This window comes from Archocentrus centrarchus, chromosome 4 (genome assembly GCF_007364275.1).
Source record: "Archocentrus centrarchus isolate MPI-CPG fArcCen1 chromosome 4, fArcCen1, whole genome shotgun sequence".
NCBI classification, from domain to species: Eukaryota; Metazoa; Chordata; class Actinopteri; order Cichliformes; family Cichlidae; genus Archocentrus; species Archocentrus centrarchus.
The window spans coordinates 15,741,063-15,752,903 of NC_044349.1; the positions used below are offsets into that span (position 1 = coordinate 15,741,063).

General features: G+C 38.1%; 1 protein-coding gene across 2 annotated transcripts; it reads right to left on the reverse strand.

The window, feature by feature from the left end:
• Positions 1–3,020: 3,020 nt before the first annotated feature.
• On the reverse strand, positions 3,021–10,444 carry alpi.2 (alkaline phosphatase, intestinal, tandem duplicate 2). 2 transcript variants are annotated; one of them, XM_030727534.1, is made up of 10 exons: positions 10,284–10,444; positions 9,136–9,251; positions 7,776–7,950; positions 7,110–7,282; positions 6,704–6,829; positions 6,512–6,581; positions 5,293–5,427; positions 4,265–4,456; positions 4,027–4,143; positions 3,021–3,441 (listed from the first exon to the last, which is right to left on the reverse strand). In XM_030727534.1, the coding sequence occupies exons 1-10, from the start codon at positions 10,435–10,437 to the stop codon at positions 3,170–3,172; spliced, it is 1,530 nt and encodes a 509-aa protein (XP_030583394.1). In that variant the 5' UTR covers positions 10,438–10,444; the 3' UTR covers positions 3,021–3,169. The 2 variants fall into 2 exon arrangements, with proteins under 2 accessions (XP_030583394.1, XP_030583395.1); XM_030727535.1 differs by lacking the exon at positions 10,284–10,444 and adding an exon at positions 9,415–9,434.
• Between the last annotated feature and the right edge of the window lie 1,397 nt (positions 10,445–11,841).

The following is an 11,841-nucleotide window of genomic DNA, read 5'->3' on the forward strand; positions in this document are numbered from 1 at the left end:
GATCTTTGGCTTTTGGCTGGTTTGGTGCCTGCACCCTAAACATTTATAATTATCAGAGAAAGCTACATACGTTATTTTTGCTGCCTATTAGTTTCCCAATATATATTAGTGCATACGTGCATGTTTAAATGAAGCATTAACTTCAAGAACTTAGTAGAAAGGCACTTTATGAAGTTTAGTCTATTTACTTTACAGCGAAGGTCTGCCGCATCCAATATGGCGGATGCGCTGACGTATCACAGCAACTGCCCAACTCGCTCTACGCATGCCTCCAAGCGCTGTGGTAAACGGAGGTCCCGCCCACAGACAACTCCGATGGGACAAGATTATCCAATCAGGTGGCAAAGCAATTTAAAGTAAGGCGCACAATTTATATTCCACTGACATAACTTTTAAGATATATAGTCACAAAAAGATCAAATGGTCAAATTCTTGGTGAGGTTTATGAACACACTGATCAATAACCCATTAAATGCAATAAATATTTGCATAAAATGGTGTTTCTTCCCCTAAACATAACATAAATTAGCTTATACAATTTTATTTGTATTTAAAATTTACACACTAAAAGACAAGAGTTTAACACAAATAACAATAAATTGACCAACATTGATAAATGTGCAATTACAAGATAACCAAATGTAGAACAACAGCCAAATAGAAAATAAGGAATGCCAAATGTGCAAAAGTTATAAACTGAATATAAAACAATAAAATACAGAGATATAAATAGCAAAAAATGCAGTAAGAAATAAATGTTTTAAATAGCTATATAAACACACAGAACCAAGCTGAAAAAAGGCTAAATGTGCAAACAGTATATAACTGTATCCCTCTATACCCCCAACAGAGAAAGGGGAAATCTGATGACCACTTTAAACACCTAAATATAGCTGGAGAAAAAAAAACTGCTGTAAACTGTCAGTTATAATTGAGTTTAAATTTAAAAATCACAAGTAGCTCTTTTAAATTATACATGGCAATTTAACATTTGTATATTTCATCATATATTTCTCATTAACTCCCTCTCCTTCCTTTCTTCCTCCTCACTTCAAGCCTCATCTCTTGAACTGAAGTCAGGGCTCTAACACATGTATCATCATCTAAACATGCTTATTTATTCCCGATATTGTCGCAATTACTGATTTACTGATTTTCAGCAGACCCTGCAACATTATGCCAGCTAATGATAGGCTGAGTGTCCTAAAAATCCCTTATCCTCTGATAAACATTCTCACATCTCACAGTTTATTCCCTCACACCCCGAGTCTGACAACGTCAGATCCACCTTGAAGAAAGTTTCAGCAACACCGTGTGCGGCCAAAACACCAGAGCTTACCAAAATAGGACTTATGATGGAAAAATCCTGGAAATCCTCAACAACTCACCTCAGTATCGCTGTCATCAGACTGAAGTGAGCTTCACTGACTCGTCGACCCATATCAGACTCCTTTCAAAGTTTTACAGCCTCCTCCAGAGTAAACGGTTTGGACTTCTCCACAGCCGGCATTATGAGGTCAACAGTGGTCTGACAGTCTGCACTCTCTAGATAAACGCCGGCCACAGTGTTTGAGGGGACTTGGGAGTAAAAACGCAAAATATTGTAAATATTTAATTAGCACATATTTATCATTTATTCCTGATTTATTACTATGTTAATATTATTAAAATATGTCAAATAAAATGCATACAAAAATGTTTTATACCTGTAAGTCGTGGCAGTGGCGCAGTGGGTAGGCGCTCGCCTTGCAGCCGCCTTGCAGCCGGAAGGTTGCAGGTTCGAGCCCCTGTCGTTGGGCAAGACACTTAAACCACATTGCCTAACGGTAGCGGCAGTCTCTGGCTGCATGACCGCAGATGCTCGTCTCTGGATGAGTGATCTGGAACGATCATTTCGTTGTGTGCCTTGTGCGCACAGTGACAATGAGTTGAATCTAATCTAATCTAATCAAAAAAGTCAGGATCTGCTGATCGGGAGGTCAGTAGTTTGATTCCTGGCTCCAATCTACCGGAATCGAACTACTGTACCTCAATTTACTCTCTGGTGTGTTCACTGGAGTGTGAAGGTGTGGGAATGTCATATAGAAAGCACTTGGGTGTAGGAAAAATATGAACGGGTGAATGAGGCATGTTGTAAAAAGTGCTTTGAGTGCTCAAGTAGAGTAGAAATGTGCTATATAAAAACCATTTACTATTTAGTAGAAACATGCCAGCAGCCACGCCTGTACAGGGGGATGTACATAAATATCCAAAGAAGCTTACGAAAATGTACAAAAACTGCAAAGAAAAAGATGAGTCACTTGAGTGAGCAGTGTTTCCTGAGTCTGTCATTCACGCGGTTCAGCTGAGTCCTAGGCATGGAGACTGCTTCTACAAACATTTGTGAAAGAATGGGTCGCTCTCAGGAGCTCAGTGAACTCCTGCGTGGTACCGTGATAGGATGCCACCTGTGCAACCAGCCCAGTCGTGAAATTTCCTCACTACTAAATATTCCACAGTCAGCTGTTAGTGGTATTATAACTAAGTGGAAGCGATTAGGAATGACAGCAACTCAGTCATGAAGTGGTAGGCCACATAAAATCACAGAGTGGGGTCAGTGGCTGCTGAGGAGGCGCATAGTACGCAGAGGTTGCCAACTTTCTGCAGAGTTAGTCTAGAACCATGCTTAATCCATGACTGGGAAACTGGCTGACTATGTGTGTGAAGGCAGACAAGCAAATATTTTGGGCAATATAGTGTATGATAGGGAACTGAGGACAACAGCCTCTGTACTAGCTAATAAAAGTAAAGTAGAATCAGGCGGCTTAAAAAGATAAAAGGAGACTGGAACAAAAACAAAAAAAAGACTCCTTTTGTTGCAACTTGTGAAAAACATGCATGCTTTGGGAGATCTTAGTGGAAACATGAACAGAGTCCTTGACAGTGATTAAAATATTTGTCAAGATCATCTGGAAATCTCTTGTTTATTGAATGCATTTCAAAAATAATTACAACCATATTTTTATTTACAGGAGATCAACACAACATTAAGTCATTGATTTATGCAATAATTTCACAGCAAAGTTGTCTAAACAATATAATATGTACTGTATTACATACAGTACAGTAAAACATAATTTATTCCTCAACCAGATTGTCAGATAGCACTGACATTTCCAGGGTCAGGATCTCAGACAGAGTTGAACATAATGAAAAGAAGGCTCATCAGAAGAAGCAGCAGGCTGGAGTGGTTTGCTACAGCATGGCTGAGTTCAGGTATTTTGCAGTCAGTGTAGGGCTCTATGCATGAAGCATAAGCCATCACATGAGCAATGTAGCTCTGTTCCTGGACTCCATCAAAAAGGTGTGCCATGGGACCTTTGGCAAAGATGGCTACATCCTCTATGCCGTGGGTCTCTGAATCAAGAGGGACAGCAGCCTGCTGGAGGTAGTTGTCATCCGCTGAAGGAAAATGGGACAGATTATTAGATCAGAATTTTCTGCCACATAGACAAAAAGACTTGCAGTTGGCACACTGATGGGTTACTAAACTAAAATTAATTGTATTGATGGAATCCAGTAAAGCTAAACTGCAAACGACTGATCAGAATAGGCTGTTGCATTGTTGCTGCCCTTGTTTTTTCTTTTTGTTTTTTGGCACTTAATGGTCATTAATAAGTAAGGCAGTCTGTGCAGTTCTTAAAGGAAAAGACAAAGTTTCTGACAGACTACTGGGCCATTAATATTTTTTCTTCCTCAGTGGGTCATGATAATACTTCTGGTGATAATGTTACATAGTATTGTTTATTGCTCTTAAAGTACTGTGCATATGATATGCTGTTTAAAGCTCTTGTTTTAAATACTGCACTGTCAAAAATCAAAATTCATCTATAAACTGCAGTGTACGATTGTACATTCAATGAAATGTCATTGCTGTGAATGTTTGTGTATTTCTTTGTGCCAGTGCAGTTGGTTTCCTGTTACACCACAAGATGGGGCTATTATATTGCTTTGTATTTGATAAAAAGCTGCTCAGCGTACGCTTACTTGAAACTGATGCATTCACATCTGGACGAGTTCCATTGGCAATCTGGTATCCTGGTCCATTCCCATACACAGCAGTGGTGAAGTGTTTTTTGTCTTCAGCCAGGCTATCAGAGACCCCTGTAAATCACAGGCCAAATTGTCACTGACTAGTTTGTTCAATCTCAGAACATCAGATGATATTGACTTGCTACTCCAGAGCCTTTTCCAGATATTATCCCTTTCCAGAAGCGCATTTTACCTAGAACAGGGTTTCCTCTGGGAGAATAGCCTCCAAAAGCAAAAACGTGAGAATGGTCTGCAGTGACTACAGACAGAGTGTCCAGCTCACTGGTGAGCTCAGCAGCTCTCCCGATTGCTCGGTCAAACTCTACAGCTTCATGGAGCGCCTTTTTGGCCATCCCTCCGTGGTGAGCATGGTCAATTCTCCCCCTTAAAGACCAAAAGAAATTCACTAGTACAACCTCAATGCAACAAAAATGACTACAACTGTGAGCAATGCATCAAATGTCAGTTTGACTGACAGTGTTGCAACAAAAGTGATTTCCAGTTGTGAAACATGGCATGAACCTAGGAAAAAGATTATATATGTCTATACTAATGTTTCATTCTTAGTAGTGGGGTCCAACATGTCTGACTTGGAAGCATGTCTGTGTGAACGATAAAAATGGACAGCGATATACTGTTGCATCACTGTAAATGTGTGGGGGGGAGATGGCATTACTTGATGACACCATGGAAGCAAATTTGTAAACCCAAATAGAATCATATAATAGATGAGAGAAAAAACATTAGAATCCTGTTCTCCATCTGTACTATGAACCAAAATGCTCTAGTTTTTCAAGAGGAGGGTAGCATAACAATGTCCTTCAAGCTAAAAATAAATACATAAGAATGAAACATCTGCAAAGAAAGGCAGACAACCTTTTCTCAGCATCATCTATGGCCAGTAGAATCAAATCTGTCATCAGAAATAAAGGTGGACTTCGCAAATAAACAAATAGATAATACATAAATAATTAAATACTGGTGTTAACTGCTGCCTGGGATTAAGATTAATCAGCACTCAGACAGCCCTGATTCTGTTTGGTGCAAGCTGATGTCGATTTTTCCATTGTTTCAATTAAATATGGGAATAACAAGAAAATTAGTCAGAGTTTGTATTTGCTCTTAAGTCGTCATTTAGACGTTTGCATCAAAAGGTCAACTTTGATTTGACATTCAGTGAATTTTCCTGATTTATTTCCCTGCCAAGTACATTATACTTATCTTCCACAAAGAGGAAAAATCCTTTGGGGTTCTTGCTGAGGATCTTAATAGCTTTCTCTACCATCTCTGTAAGGGATGGGTCCATTGCGGGGTCGCGCTCCAACTCGTAGCGGCAGTCTTTGGGCTCAAACAGACCTAAAAAGAACAAATTTACAGGCTTCAGTTTTGACCTGTTAACGTGTGGCATCATTCTTGAGAAAAAAAAAATCTAAGGTTTCATATTGCATCTAGAGCAGGGATCCTCACATCCAGGCCTTGAGGGCCGGGGTCCTGCAGGTTTTAGATGTGTCTCTGCTTCAACACACCTGAGTCAAATACAGAAGTCATTAGCAGGACTCTGGAAAACATGACTGCATACTGAGGAGGTAATTTAGGAGGTCCTGTTGGCTAAAGTAAGGCCCATTCTCTTTGAGCAACAATTTGAAAATTTAATTTATGCTTTTATTATTTCCCACTTAGACTATTGTAATGCTCTTTATTCTGGAATTAGCCGGTCATCCATAAAGCGTCTCCAGCTGGTTCAGAATGCTGCTGCTCGGCTACTAACCAGAGTTAAAAAGAGAGAACATATTACCCCTGTACTGGCTTCCCTGCACTGGCTGCCAGTCCATTTTAGAATTCAATATAAGATCCTTTTATTTGTTTTAAAATGTTTACATGGCTCTGCTCCTTTTTATCTCTCTGAGCTACTTGACCCATATACTCTGACTTGTTCGCTCAGGTCAGCTGACCAACTACTCCTGAGAATACCAGGTCAAAACTTAAACTCAGAGGAGAGCTTTCAGTATTGCTGCTCCTAAACTGTGGAATAACCTTCCATCATATATTAGGAGTGCTCCTTTACTATCTACTTTTAAGACTCCTCTTAAGACCCATTTTTACCGTTTGGCTTTTACTCCGAGTTAAGACTGTTGCTTTTAGCCTGTTGTTCTTGTTATGTATTTTGTGTTTTATGTGAATGTGTAACTGTATTGTTTGTACAGCAATTTGTTACAGTTCCTGTGTTTAAAGTGCTCTAAAAATGTAATAAAGTAAAGTAATGCAGCCAGTTGATTCAGGTGAGTTGGATCAGGGACACATTTAAAACCTGCAGGACACCGACTCTCGAGGCCTGGATGTGAGGATCCCTGATCCAGAGTACTGAAGCTCGTGATTGCATTTTAAAATTTCTTCTCTATTTGATGCAATTGTAACTGATGGACCATACAGTTCTTCTTACCCATCAGAAAGTCTGTAGTTGAAGGATTGACAGAATCAAGCTGGCTCTTGTTCCAAACATATTGAGCATTCTGTAGGTGGGGAACAAAGACAAACATGTAGATAAAGTTAGAAAAAAATGTTTTTTGATGAACATCAATATACACATTCAAACTTAAAACTGATGAGCAGACTTGATGAAGGTACTGTTTACCTCTTTGTTCTTTAACCACTCTTCAACAAGATTTTTTCCATCCTGTCGTTCTCCTGTCCTGCTTGAATACTCGGGGTCTTTAGTTGTTTTGGGAAACATATAGGTGCGACCTCCACCAAGAATGACCTGCATTTAGAAATATAATTGAGAGAGATTTTAGCTCTTTCTCTCTTTCATTAGGATGGTCGTATACTTCAGCTACAGTATGAGGATTTATTCACTAAGTGCTGATGAGGATCAGATTAAAATGAGGTTCTGTCTTCCATGTTACACAAAACTGTGAAGAAGTCTGGCTTTGATAACATTTTACCACACCACCTTATCTGCTTTATTGATTTACTGAGAGACCTTGATTTTTTTTGCTATTTATCATTTGTATGAGTGCCCTGATAATTTGCCTGCTTACATTTATCTCTGTGTTGTAAACCAGCTGGTAAGCAATATCACGGCAGCCGTTCTGGACAGCCTCACTTGTGAGATCAGCGTCAGAGTACCAGCCTCGGTCGGCAGTATGAGCGTAGCTTGCACCGGGGGAGGCGTGTTGCACTCTGGTTGTAGTGACAATGCCAACTGATTTTCCTAAAACAAGCAACACAGTTGTCATAATTTTAACATATTTGTTGACTTAAACTTAGAGAATGTACAGTTTATGGAGCATGATTAAGCTCTCAGAGGTTAACAAAAAATCTAAATTTTGGTTGACACTGCAGGATACATTTGCATATGTAGATGTAGACACTTGATATGAGTTTTGCTACAGTAAACATGCCTGCTTAGATGTAAAATTATTTTATTAATTGTATAGTGGTTAGTGACCCAGTTAGTGAGCTAATATTGTACACTGAACAGTAAATGTACATAGGCTATTTTTTTGGGATGCGTCCTTGACTTTTACTAATTGATTACTTTGTAGCATCATTTTCATGTGCACCAAAAATAAACAACATATAAAAAAAAAATCAAAAGCAGCTGTTTATCAGTCTTACTGTGTCACATTTCAGGAATTCCTACAAATCACAATTTGTTACAGAGTTTCAGACATTAAGTCAAAGCTTTGTAGATGTGGGCCCACCTGCTTCCTTGGCGCGGTGAAGAACAGATGTGACTTCCTGTCCAAAGGAAGCCTGGCAGTTGTACCTTGGGGCAGCAGCGGTGAGTCCCAAGGTGCCATAGTTAGCTTTCACACCACACTGGTAGGCTGTTGCTGTGCCAGCACTGTCTGGCATCTGCCTATCTACATTGTACGTCTGCAGAGATCCAATGCAATTACACACATCAAAATTGACATTTATCATCTTGAGCATGTTAACTTACATTTGCATTGGCCACATAGAATGGTCACTTTCAGGATCACACTAGGCCCATCCTTATGGCGTATGGCATCGCTGGATTATTTGATGAATATGAAAGTATCTCTGTATATGATAGTATGATGATAGTATCTCTGTATATTTGCAATTTGTATACTTGTATATTGTCTTATAGTTTTTATACTTATTTGTTTTTTTTCTGTAAGCACGAAGTACCGCAGCAATTTCCTAATGCTGTGAACCTGTTCACCCATATGGCAATAAAAACCTTCTAATTCTGATTCTGATTCTGATTCTGAAAAGCATGTATATTATGTGTTATGGCCATAGACAGCATAAAACATGGATACAGGAAAAATGAAGTGAATGCGGAAACCTGCATTCTGTCTGACCAGATGGCGATAGCTGTGGCCACAAAAAGAATTGCAGCTCTATAGAAGTCTATGGAAAACAGCTTTCTGTCTTGATTTCTGTAAACAGTTTCCTGCTGAATTCATGGGCTCAGTCACTCATTGTAGCTCATATTGAATAAAAAAATTAAGTCTGTTTTCTACATTTTTGTCATCCTATATTTTAAAAAGTTGGATTATCTCTGGAATGAAACATCGCAGTCATTGGTTAACAACTAGTCAGTCACAAGTCACCAGCCAATAAGTGTGTGGTTTCACTTCCAGAAGTCTGTTTTCTTGCAGCCAAGATGGCAATGGCAGAAAGGCTCATCTGGAGGCTTCAAAACTGGATATCAGAAACTATTGGTTGATGTCACAGTAGCTATGTCCATCTTTAATATATCTGTGGCTCTGGCCTCAGCAATCACCAGTTAAATATTAGGTTTTTTTTCTCTGAAGCCCTTAAAAAAAAAAAAAAAAAAAAAAATATATATATATATATATACATATATATATATATATATATATATATATATATATATATATATATATATATATATATATATATATATATATATATATATATATATATATATGTATATATATATATATATGTAAATATATATAAATGTAAATATTAGTCATTGGTCTCTGGTCATTGTTTTATGAGTATCATTTAATACCATAAAAGCACGTGTGATACAGTTGGGTGTGTTGATCAGAGTATTCTGACCTTGGACAATGCCAGGTGGGGGAAGGAATCCATAACTAGACTGGTCTCCTCCCCAGATCTTCCTGCCAACTGACCTTTAAGGATCCGGGTAGCAGTCACTGTTGATATGCCCATACCTGGAAGTAGGAGGAAGAACAGTAGACAACATTAGGTAGGAGAGCTAGGCTGCCACTGTGCCCTTTGAACTAATTAGGCACAGCTGATATTAGAGTTTAAAGGGCAGAAAGATGCTGAAGTTTGATCAGTTCTCCTAATAAGCTTAATCACAATTCATAAAACCTCAAAGGGGAAATGAAGCACTACATGGTTGGATATGCTTAGGGGAATGAGACTTTTATAGCACCAAACAGAGCTGATCACATCTTGCTTTGTCAGCTGATTGGTGTGTACACCCGACCTGATGAGAAAAAATCAAACAGTGTCTGACTCTAGCTTGTTGGTCCAGTGAGCCACTGGTGCACCTGATTCATCCACACAGTCCTCATTTGTAAAGTGCCTTACAAATGAGGTCTTTACAAAGCGATTATCTTAGACTGCTTTTTAGTTTAAGTTTCCTTGTTTTCCACTGAGTTATCGGTTCTCACTTTTCTTACAAATTCAGAGGCACTTGCTAATTTCCTTTCAACAACTTTAATATGTGTAAGAAACCCATGTACAGTAAGCCACGGTCATCATCTCATCAATTTCCTGCTGGCTGTTAAAACACACCATGGTCATCAAATATAATCTTAAAGCCATCTAACATATTACCAATGGGTCATTGACTACAAGAACTTTGCAATTTATTATCATTAACACATCACTTCTTAAGATATTGCATGTTACTTATCAGAGTAAGTTCAAACATGAATGATGACTTCAAAATCTTTCTGATTTACTCTCTTTTTTGGTATTTAACTTGGTTAAGGCTACAAGAGGAAATATTGCAACTCCACATTCACTGTGGGCTTTGGTGAACCTCAATTCATTTTGTTATGCCTGGCTTTCTGAGCAGGTGGTTTAGAAAGAACTTATGTCTCGGTGAGTTACACCACAGTGATGGCAAGACTCAATTTCTTTCACCTGAATAAATGAATTAAGGTACAAGAGGAAATACTTGATAATTCAAAGACACTTAAATGGTAGGAAAGTTTCTTTCTTAGACTTACCGTCGCCCAGGAAGAGAATAACATTCTTGGCTTGGTGTACATTACGTGGGCTATTTAGGGCCGCATGAAGAGCATCCCTCCCTTTTTTGTTCCAGTAGCTAGCTTGGAGCTCATCCTCTGAAAGCAAGACAAAGTTGACGATGGGCTGAAGCATCCAGATGTGTTTCTGTATGTTTGTTTCATGAATTTAACTGCACAACAATCACTTTTTGCAAGTTTATATATATATATATATATATATATATATATATATATATATATATATATATATATATATATATATATATATATATATATATACACACTTGCAAAATAGATGCCATAATAGATGTGGTTTTTCAACACCAAATTTTTTGTGCATTGTCTGTCACTGTCTTTGCTTTGAACTTCAAATTGTGTTGTAACCTGAAAGCAATATTCTTAGTTTCTGAAGATACTGACATGAGCAATATGTAACAAATCCTTACCGTCAACACACAAAGTCCACTGCACTGAAATGGAAATCAGTAATCCAATAAATAATAGATAGTGTCTGCTGGCCATAGTGCTGACTCTATGTGAATGCAAAAAGAGAACTCACTCTGAAGCACTTTTATGTATTCGGCCAAGGAGCAAAGGGCGCATGAAGGCACTTGCAATTGGGGGAAAACGTTTTATGGAACCCACTCTGTCTCTCGCACACATGCACAGAGGAAAAAAGGCAGTAAACTGCACACTGGCCGTACAAAAGAAGCTCTAAATTCTCTTCATAGAAGTTAACATTTATGGGCCGTGGTGAAATTACTATGGTAGCTTGCTGCAACATATCTCACACAACAATGTTACAACAAAGTTGTCAAAATTTTTCAGAGGATTTGAGAGGATTTTATCACACCAGCTGCTGTTAGCTTTATATCTGTCTCATTTCATCCCATGTTTCATGTCTCATGTTTTGCACTTGGTACAACTGAAAAAAAAAATAATGTAATAATTTTTATACATTAATGTATGTGACAGTGCAATAAATTTGGAATGAGGGTGTGAATAAGGCTTATTAAATATTAGGTTGCTTATTAAATATCTAAAGGGTCCGTTATCGTTATTTCATTTTTGTGTTTTGTGAGTTCAGGCAGCTGCAATAAAGAACACTATCTGGTGAATATTAACCAGCAAGAGCTTTAATCACTCTCGTCTATAGCTATCATAAATCAGTGTGATGGGGATAATAATTACAGATTTTTAAAATCTTGTATTGCAGTGTTACAGATCTATTTGTACCTCATAGTCAAGTGTGCCAGAATTCACAGTTCAGCCATTTATTTTAAGTTGTGGTAGAATTAACTGATGATCTGCGAGTATGTGTGTGTGTGTGTGTGTGCAGGTGTCTCTAACCGCACAGCTGGATTCTATTTTTCAGAACATGGTTTAAAAATCTGTTCTTTTATATCTACTGGCTTTAGTGGTTTGGGCAAGGTTTTTGTCAGTGTTAGCATTTGGGCTCATTACAGAAAATTATTTTATTAAAGAAGGGGAGATTTTTGAAAGACTGTGGAAAACACGCAATGTCAAAATTTCATTC

What these genes read in the sequence shown, in the direction of transcription:
- alpi.2 (XM_030727534.1), bottom strand. Translation starts at nt 10,437, where the DNA reads ATGCTTCAGCCCATCGTCAACTTTGTCTTGCTTTCAGAGGATGAGCTC. An exon ending in TCACCGCGCCAAGGAAGCAG is followed by an intron (nt 7,283 to 7,775) that starts GTGGGCCCACAT and finishes TGCTTGTTTTAG; the next exon opens with GAAAATCAGTTGGCATTGTC. An exon ending in AGTGGTTAAAGAACAAAGAG is followed by an intron (nt 6,582 to 6,703) that starts GTAAACAGTACC and finishes CCCCACCTACAG; the next exon opens with AATGCTCAATATGTTTGGAA.